The following is a 15,000-nucleotide window of genomic DNA, read 5'->3' on the forward strand; positions in this document are numbered from 1 at the left end:
TACAAGATTTGAGAAAAAGATACAAGAATTTTTTGTTCAACATGTCTATCATGGATAGACAATGTTATTAAATCAAGATTGAATGTACAAATATTTGAGGATGAAGAAGAAGAGGAAGAGGAAGAAGAAGAAGAAAAAGAAGAAGAGGAAAACGGAAGAGAAGTAAACAAAAATGAAATGACAGAAAAAAATAAGGAAAACAAAGAACAAGATAAAAAGTATGGATGCAGAGATACTCATTGATACTACATATGAGGCAATAAAGCAGCATACCTACGAAGAAATAAATTACGATATGACAACAGAAAAGCAAATCCCGAAGAGGCTCTACCCAGATCTACACAATGACGGGAAAGAGGAAAAAAATAGACCAAGAAACAAAATCTGCAACCTTTTGAAAAGAGGGAATTGCAGATTTGGAGAAAGATGTTACTACAAACATCCTAAGATATGTTCAAAACTATGAAATATATGGTAAATGTGCAATACTTAGATGGATATGGGGAATGATTGCAGAGATCTGCATCCAAAAAATAGTAAAAACCTAAAAGAAGGAAAAGGATGTAAGTTTCGACAAAAAATGCAAATATATGCACCTGTAGCCATGAATCATAATCAAATAAATAACCAACCAAGTAATAAAATCCAAAATAAGAAAGAAACAAATAAAGAGAGAAATCAATATCAGGTAAAAGAGAAAAGCAAACCACCAATGAGATATGCAGAGGTGTCAGCAAAAAATTTCAAAGCATCAGCTCCGAAATTCTACTCAAGAGATAATAACTGTATTTATTATGCAAGAGGATATTGCAGAAACGGAGAAAATTGCAGATTCAGACACAAAATGAATAATTATGATGAAGGAAGATCAAATATTATGGAAAAGTTGGATTTTTTTTTTTTAATGTCAGAATTTTTTCTGGAAATGAAAAAAGAACAAAATACCAGAACAGAGGAAAGAGACATGGGAAAATCCTTATTACTACCAGTATTATTAATGAAGGAGAAAAAAAACACGCAAACCATCATAGTGATGAATGCGCAGGGTTTAGTTACGAGTAACTCAAAAAGAAAAATAGAGTACTTAGAAGAACTAAACAACCCAAAATGAAAAGAAAATAGATATAATGAATATAAGTGAAACCTGGTATTCCCAAGAGACTGGGAATGATGATCAAATAAAAGGGTTCCAAACTTATAGATCAGATAGAAAAAATAGGAATCAAGGGGGAACCGCAATATATGGGAAAGACAAAAAACAAGGAAAAAATATATGAGAAATATAGTAACTCAGAATGTGAACTAATAGCGGTAGAATTTGAATCTGAAAAATTGATGAAATAGTAATATATAGACCTCCTAATACTAAAGAGTTTGACTTAATAATTGAAAAATTGGATGATATATGTAAAAATCACAAGGACTGGACTATTCTCCTATCTGGTGACTTCAACTTTCCTTTCGTAGAATGGAAAGAACGAATAGGAGATTGTGGTTGTACTTATACATATAAAAAAGAGAGTAATAGTAGTGCAGAATAAGAGGCAATTTGAAAAGCTATTATATGCTACTAGAATACAACATTCAACAAATAAATCACCTGCCAACAAGAAAGGAAAATACTTTAGACTAGTATTTGTGAACGAGATGAATTATGTTAAAGAAATAATAGTTTATAATGCGAGTATTTCAGACCATAATGTCATAGAATTAACAGTTCATTCCAAAGCAAGTGAAAAATAGAGATAAGCAAGAAATGAAAAAGTGGGAAGGATATGGAAAATACAACTTCTACAGTAAAATATAAAATGGTCAGAAATTAATGAAGAATTAAACAAAGATTGGGATAACATTTTCGTAAGTGATGACATAAGGGTAAATACGGAGATATTATATAAAATATTGGAGAAAATGTGGAAAAATATATACCGAAGAAGAAAAGTAAACATCATTCATGCATACCAAGAGACAGAAGGACCTTGTTCCAGAAAATCAGAAAGTGGAAAAAAGGTCTTGCAAAAGAAAAAAATGCATGGAAAGTTATAGAACTAAAAAGTAAGATAGAAAATGCAGAACAAAAGATTATACAATCAAAAGAAAATGAAAAACGGGACTTGGAAGAAAAAACAAAAAACCCTATTAAATATCAAGCAAAACCCCAAACTATTATACTCATATGCGAAGAAGATGAATAAAAGAAGAATAGAAATAGGCCCTCTGAGAATTGAAGGGAGATTAACGAATGAAAAAAGGAAATTTGCAACATACTGGCAGAACGATATAAGAGAGAATTCACCCCTAGAATAGATAATGAAGATAATGATATAGAAGTAAGGGAAGAAAATAGTGAATATTTAGCTGACATAGAAATTAATGAAGCTGATATTGTGCAGGCAATTAATGAAATTAAAAATGGAGCTGCTGCAGGGCCGGATGGAGTCCCTGCTATTTTGTTAAAGAAAGTAGTTCATTCTATCGCAAAGCCACTTGCAATATTATTAAGACAAAGTGTAGATACAGGCAAGATTTATGATGAGCACAAATTAGCATATATCACCCCTACTTTCAAAAGTGGATCAAGACTAGAGGCAAGTAATTATAGGCCTGTGAGTCTAACATCACATATTATGAAAGTGTATGAAAGGGTAATGAAGAAAAATATTATGAAACATTTAATAAAAAATAATTTGTTTAATATAGGACAACATGGTTTCGTACCCGGAAAAAGTACACAAACCCAACTGTTAGTCCACCGTGAGAACATATTCAAAAATATGAAAAGCGGAAATGAAACAGATGTGGTTTATTTAGACTTTGCAAAAGCTTTTGACAAAGTAGACCATAATATATTAGCAAAGAAAATTAGAAAACACAATATCGTAGATAAAGTAGGAAGATGGTTAAAAGAATTTTTACACAACAGAAAACAGATAGTTATTGCAAACGATGAGAAATCGGATGAAACCAAGGTAATATCCGGTGTGCCACAAGGTACGGTGCTAGCTGCAATATTGTTTGTTATTATGATTGAAGACATAGACAGTAATGTTAAGGATTCGGTAGTGAGTAGTTTCGCTGATGACACAAGAATAAGTAGAGAAATTACTTGTGATGAAGATAGGAACGCTCTACAAAGAGACCTTAACAAAGTATATGATTGGGCAGAGGTAAATAGGATGGTATTTAACTCTGATAAATTTGAATCAATAAATTATGGAGATAGAGAAGGAAAGCTATATGCATATAGGGGACCTTAAATAATGGAGACAATTCACAAATAAGGAAGCAGTTAAAGACCTTGGTGTGATGATGAATAGGAACATGTTATGCAATGATCAAATAGCAATTCTGTTGGCAAAATGTAAAGCAAAAATGGGAATGTTGTTACGGCACTTCAAAACAAGAAAAGCTGAACACATGATTATGCTTTATAAAACATATGTTCGTAGTCCACTTGAATATTGCAATATGATATGGTACCCCACACTATCAAAAGGATATTGCACAAATAGAGAGTGTACAAAAGGTCCTTTACAGCTAGAATAGAAGAAGTTAAGGACCTAGACTACTGGGAAAGACTACAATCCTTAAAATTATATAGTCTAGAAAGGAGAAGAGAACGCTACATGATAATTCAGGAATGGAAACAGATAGAAGGAATAACAGAAAATATCATGGAACTAAAAATATCAGAAAGAGCAAGCGAGGTAGATTAATAGTGCCCAAAACTATACCAGGAAAAATAAGGAAAGCACACAGGACATTAATCCACTACGCACCAGCATCGATAATGCAGCGTCTATTCAATGCGTTGCCAGCTCATCTGAGGAATATATCAGGAGTGAGCGTAGATGTGTTTAAGAATAAGCTCGACAAATATCTAAACTGCATCCCAGACCATCCAAGATTGGAAGATGCAAAATATACCGGAAGATGTACTAGCAACTCTCTGGTAGACATTAGAGGCGCCTCACACTGAGGGACCTGGGGCAACCCGAACGAACTGTAAGGTCTGTAAGGTCTGTAAGGTAAGGTAAGGTAAGGTCTCTCTCTAATGGCTATGCATGAACTAACCTTTCACCACCGCCAAAGGAGAATTATGAAGTAGAAAATAAACATTGCAAATCATTTTGCATGCAAATTGCACCATCCCTCAAAGCAAACACGAGCCCGCCAGCTTCCATATGTTTACAAACAGCGCTTCAACCACGTGTTTGTCTCCCCGTGTTTATCTACGATTTTTCGCGAGGAAATTGGCTGCTAATTATTTAGTTTTAACTTTTATTACAATTCTACAAAGGCGGGAGAGTATTGGCACACTGGTTTTGGTCATAAAGCTTGTAATGTTTGACGGATACAGGAAGTTCTAGCCGATATTTTTGGGGTATTTTCATATTTTCTGCCAAATTTATGTATTTAGGTAGGCACTATTCAAAAGGTGCGTCCTGAGAGGAATGTTAAATTCATTAAATTAACCTTTTTAACAGGATTGTAATGTTTGACGGGTACAGGATGTTCTAGCAGATATTTTTGGGGTATTTTCATATTTTCTGCCAAATTTATGTATTTAGGTAGGCACTATTCAAAAGGTGCGTCTTGAGAGGAATGTTAAATTCATTAAATTAACCTTTTTAACAGGATTGTACTGTTTGACGGATACAGGAAGTTCTAGCTGATATTTTTTGGGTATTTTCATATTTTCTGCCAAATTTATGTATTTTGATAAGCACAATTCAAAAGGTGCGTCTTGAGAGGAATGTTAAATTCATTAAATTAACCTTTTTAACAAGTGTACTGTTTGACGGATAAAGGAAATTCTAGCTGATATTTTTTGTGGTATTTTCATATCTTTGCCAAATGTATGTATTATGGTAGGCACTATTCAAAAAGTACGTCTGAAGAGCAATATTAAATTCATTAAATTAACCTTTTTAACAAGATTGCAATGTTTGACGGATAAAGGAAATTCTAGCAGATATTTTTAGGGGTATTTTCATATCTTTGCCAAATTCATGTATTTTGGTAGGCACTATTCAAAAGGTACGTCTTGAGAGGATTGTTAAATTCTTTCAATTAACATTTCTAACATGGTGATGAGAATAATAGCGACCTAGTTTCCTAATTAGCGACCCTGGCACTGAACTCTTGGTTGGCACTGCCTCGTCAAGGGGTAGGGTCGTCAGTGCGCCGAAAAGCGGTGCACCGTAGGCAATGCTATAGCCAAATAATAGACATCATTTTAATTTGTATTAAAGTCCACACTTTTTAACTGCACCAAAATCGCCACCTCTCCCCCCTCCCACCCCCCTACCCTTAAAACCTCCCCCCCTCCCCCACCCCCAACAAACCCCCCTCTCCCCGCAAGTTGTTAAAAGCGTCGACATTAGCTGCCGACAGCCTTTCCAAAGCAGACCTTTTGCTAATGACTGGCTGCGTATTTTCGACAAGTAACGGTTCGACATTTTAATTGGAAAATAAGGTGTTTGTCGACACTTGGGAAATAAAAAGTATTTTTCGACATTTCCTTTGGAAAATAAAAGTATTTTTCGACATTTTCTTTGGAGAATAAAAATACTTTTTGACATTTTCTTCGGAAGATAAAAAGTATTTTTCGAAATTTTCTTCGGAAGATAAAAAGTATTTTTCGACATTTTCTTCGGAAGATAAAAAGTATTTTTCGACATTTTCTTGAGGGAATAAAAATATTTTTCGACATTTTCTTTGAAAAGAAAAGTTTTTTTTTCGAAATTTTCTTGGGAGAAAAACAATACATTTCGATATTTTCTTGGAAAAATAAAAAGTATTTTTCAACATTTTCTTGGGCGAATAACAATATATTTGGATATTTTCTTGAGCTAATAACAATATATTTCTACATTTTCTTGGAAGAATTAAAATATACTTCAATATTTTTCCCGGGAAAATAAAATAAAATCGACATTTTCCCGGAAAAAAAAAAATGTCCGACATTTTCCCGGGAAAATAAAAATGAAATTCGACATTTTATCGGGAAAATAACAAATGTTCGACATTCTCCCGGGAAAATGAAGAAAGAAAATTGGTCGACAATGATCTAACTGAACTTCCATCAAAGCCGAACAATACTATATTTTTCACAGTTAAAAAAAAAAAAAAAAAAAAAAAAAAAAAGTATCTTTCAATAGAAAAACTTTAATAATATCAGATTCCCTTCCCAGAATGCATCAGCAGAAAGGTATCATCTATATAACCTTATAATTCTTCGGATCTGTTCCTAAAAATAAAGATATTTCAAGAAATATAGCAAAAACACTCTATATAACCTTAATTCTTTGGATCTGTTCCTAAAAATAAAGATATTTCAAGAAATATAGCAAAAACACTCCAGTCACAAAGGAAACTAAGAGGACATTTCAAATAAACACCGATTCAATCTAGCTTGAACACCACCAGAGAGAGAGAGAGAGAGAGAGAGAGAGAGAGAGTAACATGTCTTCAATAGGAACTTATATTACGTACTGGTCTAAAAATCGCAATATTTCTTAATATCCTCAACTGGAGAGAGAGAGAGAGAGAGAGAGAGAGAGAGAGAGAGAGAGAGAGAGAGAGAACTATCTCTCTCTTTAATAAACCTTTATATATCAGCCTTACGGATCACAAGTACCTACTGGTCTAAAAACTGCAATATGTCTCAGATTCCTTACAGAGGAATTTCTTCAACACTGAATCACTGAATCATCTGAGATTCGTTCGTCACAAAAGGCACTAGACCAGTTTCAGGGATGCAGCTGCTAGTCCCATGACCTTCTGAACCAACGGTTATAAACAGGGGGTATCCATACCCCTTTTGGGGGTATGACACTTGATCTCCGGATTTTGGATATATTTGATTTTAATGCGTCAGTGTAGACATAGGGAAATTTTGTAAATAAGTAACTATGTTTCATCTATAATTGCTTTTGATTTTCTTGTATGTTCTATTCCCAGCTATTCATACCTAAAGTATGTATTGAACTTAAGTATATAAAGTAACATTTTCAACAAATAGGACTCAATAGTTATTCATACCTAAGGTATGTATTAAACTAAGTACGTATATTAAGTTATACTGTCAACAAATAGGATTAAGTATTTTAAGGAATAAGTGAAAATCTGCGAGTGTAAAATAAATAAAATAATAAAATAATAATAATAATAATAATAATAATAATAATAATAATAATCATTTGTTCAAAAAAGGGGAATATCTTCCACACTCTCTTCTCTCTCTCTCTCTCTCTCTCTCTCTCTCTCCATCAGGAAGATACTCCATTGAATGGGAACCTTTCATCGTATGCAAAGCTTTATTGCGATGTATGAATAGATACCATATTTCTCTCTCTCTCTCTCTCTCTCTCTCTCTCTCTCTCTCTCCTCTCTTTCGTCTGTCTGTCTATGTCTGTCAGTCACGCAGCACGCACAGACGCACTGATTTCTTGTCTTCCTCCTGTCTGTGTTTTGTCTGGCACGCCTTTCTTAACCCACCCATATGCAGCCTGGCCTCAATAAACATAACGCCTCTTAAAAAAAAAAAAAAAAAAAAAAAAACCCTATACGAGACACAAAGGGAACACGGAAGACGGTAAAGACTCACACCGCCCAACTCGTTACAATGACGTGGTCCAGCGGTTAGACTCGGTTAAATTCCGACGGGAGTCATTTCACAAAAGTCAGTGAGTGGATATATGCTAATTTGTAATTGCGGGGAATAATAATTACCGTTCCTCATTCAGCGGTAATTAGGCGGAATTATTCATCTCGGTGGTAACTGAATTGAATGATTGTTAATTAATTCAGCGTGTATGTATGTATGTCTGTATGTATGTATGCATATGTGTGTGTTTATACATATATACATAATGAAGTTTAATTTCAACATCAAAAACGCACTGTACCCCAAATCAGGAAAAACAAAATCAAGATAAAAATATTAAAATCAAACGATTGAAGGAAACGCCAAAAGAGCAGGCAGAGAGAGAGAGAGAGAGAGAGAGAGAGAGAGAGAGAGAGAGAGGAAAGGTCACTGCGGAACCTTGGTTAGGATGTCAACAGTCTTCCAGGAACCGTAGGACCCACTTAGGACATTTCAAGAAGAAGAAGAATTGTATAATATATATATATATATATATATATATATAGATATATATATATATATATATATATATATATATATGTGTGTGTGTGTGTGTGTGGTGTGTGTGTGTGTGACACTCTCCTCCCCAGGGAGTGTCTTCGGTTGCGATCCCTAAGCTTGTTAATGGTGTATACTAGAATTACCATTCATCATTTCTTGTTTCTTTTTGAATTGGTGGAAACCAAAAAATAAAACTTCCATTAAATCATTCTTGAATTCATCCCCATTTTTCGTCAGTTAACCAGAGTTTATTCATCCTTTCCATTATTCAAATTCATTTTATCCATCCTTGAATATATTCTCATTTTTCGTCAGTTAAGAAAAGTTTATGCATCTTTTCCATTATTCCTCTAATAAAGCTCTTTTTTTTTTTTTTTTAATCAAACATGGTTGCCTTAATGCCAATTCCCAACAACCCCATCCCTCTACCATCTCCCTCCGCCCCCCCTCCCCCCGTGGGGGCAAATAACTTTTACCTCCCAATCATCACCCCGAGTTAAAATATTACTTTTATTCGATAATAATCGCCCACCAACTTTATTTGAACTTCCTTCGTCTCCAATTACGTCCATTTTGCCAGACTCGCGACCCCGCATCAAGCCTCCATAAAGAAGGACTTCACTCCAAGTCCGGGAAGACTCTATCCGGACTTGGTCAGTCGTCGGAAGTCCTGCTGCTGGACTTTGTGGACTTGGGTCGTCCGGTATAGTTTGTCTAGAGTTGGCCAGAGAATCTGCATCAGTATCGTTTGGACTTGGAGCTGGGGAAAATCTTGTTGGACTTGTCCCACTGGAAGAACAGAAGTCTCTTTTAGGACTTGTCTCTCTGAAAGATGTCCATTTGGACTTGTCTCTCTGGAACAAGAGGACTATTTGGACTTGTCTCTCTGAAACAAGAAGTCTATTTGGACTTGTCTTTCTGGAACAAGAAGACTATTTGGACTTGTCTCTCTGGAACAAGAAGTCTATTTGGACTTGTCTTTCTGGAACAAGAAGACTATTTGGACTTGTCTCTCTGGAACAAGAAGTCTATTTGGACTTGTCTCTCTGGAACAAGAAGTCTATTTGGACTTGTCCTTCTCTGGTTAACAAGAAGCCGATTTGGACTTGGTTCTCTCGGGAACAAGCAGAAATCTTTTTGGAACTTGTCTCTCTGGAACAAGATCTATTTGGACTTGTCTCTCTGGAACAGGAGAATCTTTTTTTTTTTTGGACCCCTTGTCTCTCTGGAACAAGAAGTCTATTTGGACTTGTCTCTCTGGAACAAGGAGATCTTTTTGGACTTGTCTCTCTGGAACAAGAGGACTTTTTGGACTTGTCTCTCTGGAACAAGAGGACTTTTTGGACTTGTCTCTCTGGAACAAGAAGTCTATTTGGACTTGTCTCTCTGGAACAAGGGCGGAGTCTTTTTTGGACTTTTTGACTTGTCTCTCTGGAACAAGAGACTTTTTGGACTTGTCTCTCTGGAACAAGAAGTCTATTTTGGCCCTTGTCTCTCTGGAACAAAGGACTTTTTTAGGACTTGTCTCTCTGGAACAAGAAGACTTTTTGGACTTGTCTCTCTGGAACAAGAAGACTATTTGACTTGTTCTCTCTGGAACAAGAAGCTATTTGACTTTGTCTCTCTGAACAAGAAGTATTTTGGACTTGTTCTCTCTGGAACAAGAAGTCTAGGACTTTTTGGACTTGTTCTCTCTGGAACCCGAATCTATTTGGACTTGTCTCTCTGGAACAAGAAGTCTATTTGGACTTGTCTCTCTGGAACAAGAAGTCTATTTGGACTTGTCTCTCTGGAACAAGAAGTCTATTTGGACTTGTCTCTCTGGAACAAGAAGTCTATTTGGACTTGTCTCTCTGGAACAAGAAGACTATTTGGACTTGTCTCTCTGGAACAAGAAGTCTATTTGGACTTGTCTCTCTGGAACAAGGAGATCTTTTTGGACTTGTCTCTCTGGAACAAGAGTCTATTTGACTTGTCTCTCTGGAACAACAAAAGACTATTTGGACTTGTCTTCTCTGAGAAGTCTATTTTTGGACTTGTCTCTCTGGAAAAACAGATTTCCTGGACTTTTCTCTCTGGAACAAGGAGATCTTTTTGGACTGAACTTATCTCTCTGGAACAAGAAGACTATTTGGACTTTCTCTCTGGAACGAAGAAGGAACTATTTGGACTTGTCTCTCTGGAACAAGAAGTCTATTTGGACTTGTCTCTCTGGAACAAGGAGATCTTTTTGGACTTGTCTCTCTGGAACAAGAAGTCTATTTGGACTTGTCTCTCTGGAACAAGAAGACTATTTGGACTTGTCTCTCTGGAACAAGAAGTCTATTTGGACTTGTCTCTCTTTGGACCAAGAGGATCTTGTTCCAGAGAACAAGTCTCTCTGGAACAAGGAAGTCTAATTTGGAACTTGTCTCTCTGGAACAAGAAACTATTTGGACTTGTCTCTCTTTGGAACAAGAAGGACTATTTTTGGCTTGTCTCTCTGGAACAAGAAGGAACTAATTTGGAACTTGTCTCTCTAAACAAGAAGGACTATTTTGGACTTGTCTCTCTGGAACAAGAAGGTCTATTTGGAACTTGGTCTCTCTGGAACAAGGAAAGCTAATTTGCCTTGTCTCTCTGAACAAGAATTCTATTTGGACTTGTCCCTTTTCTTTGGGAACAAGAAGGTCTATTGGCCTTGTCTCTCTTGAAACAAAAGACTATTTGGCTGTCTCTCGGTAACAAGAAGTCTATTTTGGAACTTGTCTCCTCTGGAACAAAGAGAATTCTTTTTTGGAACTTGTCTCTCTGGGAACAATAGACGATTTGGACTTGTCTCTCTGGAACAAGAAGGAACAATTTGGAACTTGTCTCAACTGGAACAAGAAGTCATTTGGACTTGTCTCTCTGAACAAGAAGGTCTTTTGGACTTGTCTGCTCTGGAACAAGAAGTTCTTTTGGCTTGTCTCTCTGAACAAAGAGATCTTTTTGGAACGTTGTCTCTCTGGAACAAGGGAATCTATTTGAACTTGTCTTCTGGAACGAAGTCCTATTTTGGACTTGGTCTCTCTGGAACAAGAAGTCTAATTTGGACTTGTCCCTCTCTTGAACAGAATGTCTATTTGGGACTTGTTCTCCTCTGGAAACAAAGAGAACCTTTTTTGGACTTGTCTCTCTGGAACACAAGAAGTCAATTTGGACTTGTCCTCTCTTGGAACCAAGGAAGACTATTTTGGACCTTGTCTCTCTGGAACAAGAAGTCTATTTGGACTTGTCTCTCTTGGAACAAGAAGGAACTAATTTTTGGAACTTGTCTCTCTGGACAAGAATCGTTTAGGACTAATTGTTTCTCTGGAACAAGAAGTCTATGTGGACTTGTCTATCTGGAACAAGAAGACCTATTCGGACTTGTCTCTCTCGGAACAAGAAGTCTATTTGGACTTGTCTTTCTGGAACAAGAAGTCTATTTTGGACTTGTATCTCTGAACAAGAAGACTATTGGGATTGTCTCTATTGGAACAAGAAGTCATTTGGACTGTTATTCTGGGAACAAAGAGATCTTTTTGGACTTGTCTCTCGGAACAAGAAGATATTTGGACTGTCTCTCTGGAACAAGAAGACAATTGGATGTCTCTCTGGCAAACAAGAAGTCTCTTGGACTTGTCTCTCTGGAACAAGAAGTTATTCGGATGGTCTCTCTGGAACAAGAAGTGCTAATTGGAACTTGTCCCTGGAACAAAGAGATCTTTTTGGACTTGTCTTCTCTGGAAACAAGAAAGTCTAATTGACTTGTCTCTCTTTTTGGAACAAGGAAGTCTATTGATCTCGGTTCTATCTGGAAACCAAGAAGTCTATTTGGGACTGGTTCTCTTTTGGAACAAGAAGGCTATTTGGACTTGTCTCTCTGGAACAAAGAGATCTTTTTGGGAACCTTAACTTGTCTCTCTGGAAAGGAAGTTATTTGGACTTGTCTCTCGGAACAAGAAGACTATTGGGACTTGGTAACTCTCTGAAACAAGAAAGGTTCTATTTGGACTCGTCTCTCTGGAACAAGAAGACTATTTGGACTTGTCTCTCTGGAACAAGAAATCGTTTAGGACTTGTTTCTCTGAAAGAAAAGTCTATTTGGACTTGTCTCTCTGGAACAAGAAGTCTATTTGGACTTGTCTCACTCGAAGCAGTCTGACTGGACTTATTCGCTGGAAGGATGATTCTTTCTGGATCTCTTTGCTGGACGATGAAATCTGCCAGGACTTGTTTAGGTCAGAGGAAGCCTTTCTGGACTTGCTCGCCAAAAGAAGTCTTTCTGGACTTGTTCGCCAAAAGAAATCTTTCTGGACTTGCTCGCCATAAGAAGTCCTTCTGGACTTGCTCGCCAAAAGAAGTCTTTCTGGACTTGCTCGCCGGAAAAAGCCTTGTGGGACTTATTCACTGTAAAAAGCCCTCGGAATTTGTTCTCCAAAAGAAGACTTCCTCCTCTTGTTCCGCTGGAAGAATCAGTCCACCTGGAATTGTTATCCAGAAAAATAATCTTTTCCTGAACTTGTTCTCCTGGAAAAGCCCTACTGGACCAGTTCTCTAGCCAGAATTTGTCCAGATCTCTCCGATGGAGAGAGAGAGAGAGAGAGAGAGAGAGAGAGAGAGAGAGAGAGAGGCAATACTAATGGCGCGCGTCATAAAGCTGATTACTGGCAAGAAATCCGTGTCTTTTAAGTTCATTTCCCTGGAAACCGCAAAGCTGGAAGGGGGATGAGGGCTGGGGGTGGGTCTTCCCATACCTCTGGAAGAGGGGGAGGGAGGGTATATGGACGGGAGAGGGTAGGGGCAGGAAGAAGGGAGAAAAGGTCCTGGAAAGCGGGTATAAAGAAGCTTTTTGAGTCTGGGGAAATTTATGTAGTCTTGGCACAGTTGAGGAACGACACCCGTATCTCCCCTCCCCCCCACCGTCCCCAACCCCTTATTTCACCCCCTCCCCTCCCCTACAAATCCCCCTTCCTCTACTCCCTCCCCAAGGTTCTAAACTCGATCCACACACCACACACACACACACACCTACAGGCGTCGCCGCCTCTTCTTTTTCTAGTTCCAGGTTCCAGAATTCGTTCGCGGCGCCGACTGCGATTTGCGCAGCGCTGGAAAAGGCGACAACTAAAGATATATATCATATATATCATATACAGTCACGCTTTCTTTACAAATAGCAGATTTTCCAGGAAATGCTGGAATTCGAATGCAAGGTTTTTTCAACACCTGGAATGTTTACTAGTTTAACAACGAGCAGTTCTGCCATATCTGGTAATATTTTTTGTATATATATATATATATATATATATATATATATATATATATATATATATATATATACCTATGTATATATATATATATATATATATATATATATATATATATATATAGAGAGAGAGAGAGAGAGAGAGAGAGATGACCGTATATATGACTTGATAAGTTTCCAGTGCCTTCGGCCTCCTTATAAACTCAACAATCAGATTTAAAAGTTGACTAAAGGCCAAGAGAGAGAGAGAGAGAGAGAGAGAGAGAGAGAGAGAGAGAGAGATAGGGGGGGGGCGGTTTACAACGAATGAGGTTTTTGTAAAATCGTAATTTTGAATGGTTAGGTGATAAGGCAATGAGAAAATAGTTACTGAGAGAGAGAGAGAGAGAGAGAGAGAGAGAGAGAGAGAGAGAGAGAGAGAGAGAGAGGGCAGTTTACGACGAATGAGGTTTTTATAAAATCGTAAATTTGAATGGTTGGGTGGTAAGAAAAGAAAAAGAAAATGAGAGAGAGAGAGAGAGAGAGAGAGAGAGAGAGAGAGAGAGAGAGAGAGAGAATATATATATATATGTTTACAACGTGGGTCTGAAGTTTAAGAGAAATAAAAATGTAATATTGAAACTCAAAGTAATAAAAAAAATGTAAATAAAAACTCAAATTTTCTATAAAAAAGAACAAAAAGAAAAAAAACCCCTCAAATTTGTCAGAACCTATAAAGCAGCGAACTTCTCTTAATTAGGGGCAAAGTTCACAAAGAAGTTTTTTTTTCTTTCTCTCTCTATTTGCCAAGCAATTTGCTTTCCGCAAGTTTTTTCCTTGGGGGGGGGGGGGGGGGGCAAATGGGAGGGAAGTTCGTTCCCCCTCTCATCGGATCGATCCCCGAGCCTGAATAGGAGGAATGTGGCATAGTTTTTTTTTTTTTTTTATTCTGTACTAAGGTTGCAAGTCGACTTTTATAGGGAGAAGCTATGTGTGTGTGTGTGTGTGTGTGAGAGAGAGAGAGAGAGAGAGAGAGAGAGAGAGAGATACTAACTCTTTCTCTCTCAGTGTGTGTGCAACCATTTTTCATTTTCCTGCTACCTAACCCATACGGATTCACAATTTCACGAATACCTCATTTGTCATAAATAACTCCCCCCACCCTCTCTCTCTCTCTCTCTCTCTCTCTCTCTCTCTCTCTCTCTCTCCTGTCCTTCTTCTTCTTCTTCTTCTCTGAGATGAAAAAATGGAGGCGATAACGCAAGCATCGTTCTCAATTCCTCCCTCGTCCATCAATGTACGTCGTCCGTGAAAGCAGTTTGCGATGACCATCGTAACCTGTCCAGTGCAGTAATGGCCGAAGGTCTTACAAATGCCCCTGCCACTGACAATTTGACAGGAGGAGCAGGAGGAGGAGGAGGAGGAAGGGTAGGGCAAAGATTATGAATGAAAACCCAGAAACGCTTCCCTATCGAATTCCTCCTCCTCCTCCTCCTCCCTCATTCATAAATCATAGGCCCCTACAAACGGTTTCCGGGAATTCTGCGACGCTGGGAATGATCGTGATTCCCGATGCGTTGGGGGGGGCGGGTTTCGG

At 37.4% G+C, this 15,000-nt stretch overlaps 1 protein-coding gene across 1 annotated transcript in view; it reads right to left on the minus strand.

Annotated features, from left to right (window-relative positions):
- Positions 1 to 15,000, minus strand: part of LOC135199107 (uncharacterized protein DDB_G0271670-like) — a 36,426-nt gene that overhangs the window by 10,074 nt on the left and 11,352 nt on the right. The window contains exons 2-3 of the mRNA XM_064227026.1: positions 12,913 to 12,981; positions 8,685 to 9,006 (exon numbers count right to left, since the gene is read on the minus strand). Of these exons, the coding sequence (XP_064083096.1) occupies positions 8,685 to 9,006; positions 12,913 to 12,981 (391 nt within the window). The remainder of the gene's footprint in view (positions 1 to 8,684; positions 9,007 to 12,912; positions 12,982 to 15,000) is intronic.

Source organism: Macrobrachium nipponense, chromosome 25 (assembly GCF_015104395.2).
Source record: "Macrobrachium nipponense isolate FS-2020 chromosome 25, ASM1510439v2, whole genome shotgun sequence".
In the NCBI taxonomy this organism is placed as follows: domain Eukaryota; kingdom Metazoa; phylum Arthropoda; class Malacostraca; order Decapoda; family Palaemonidae; genus Macrobrachium; species Macrobrachium nipponense.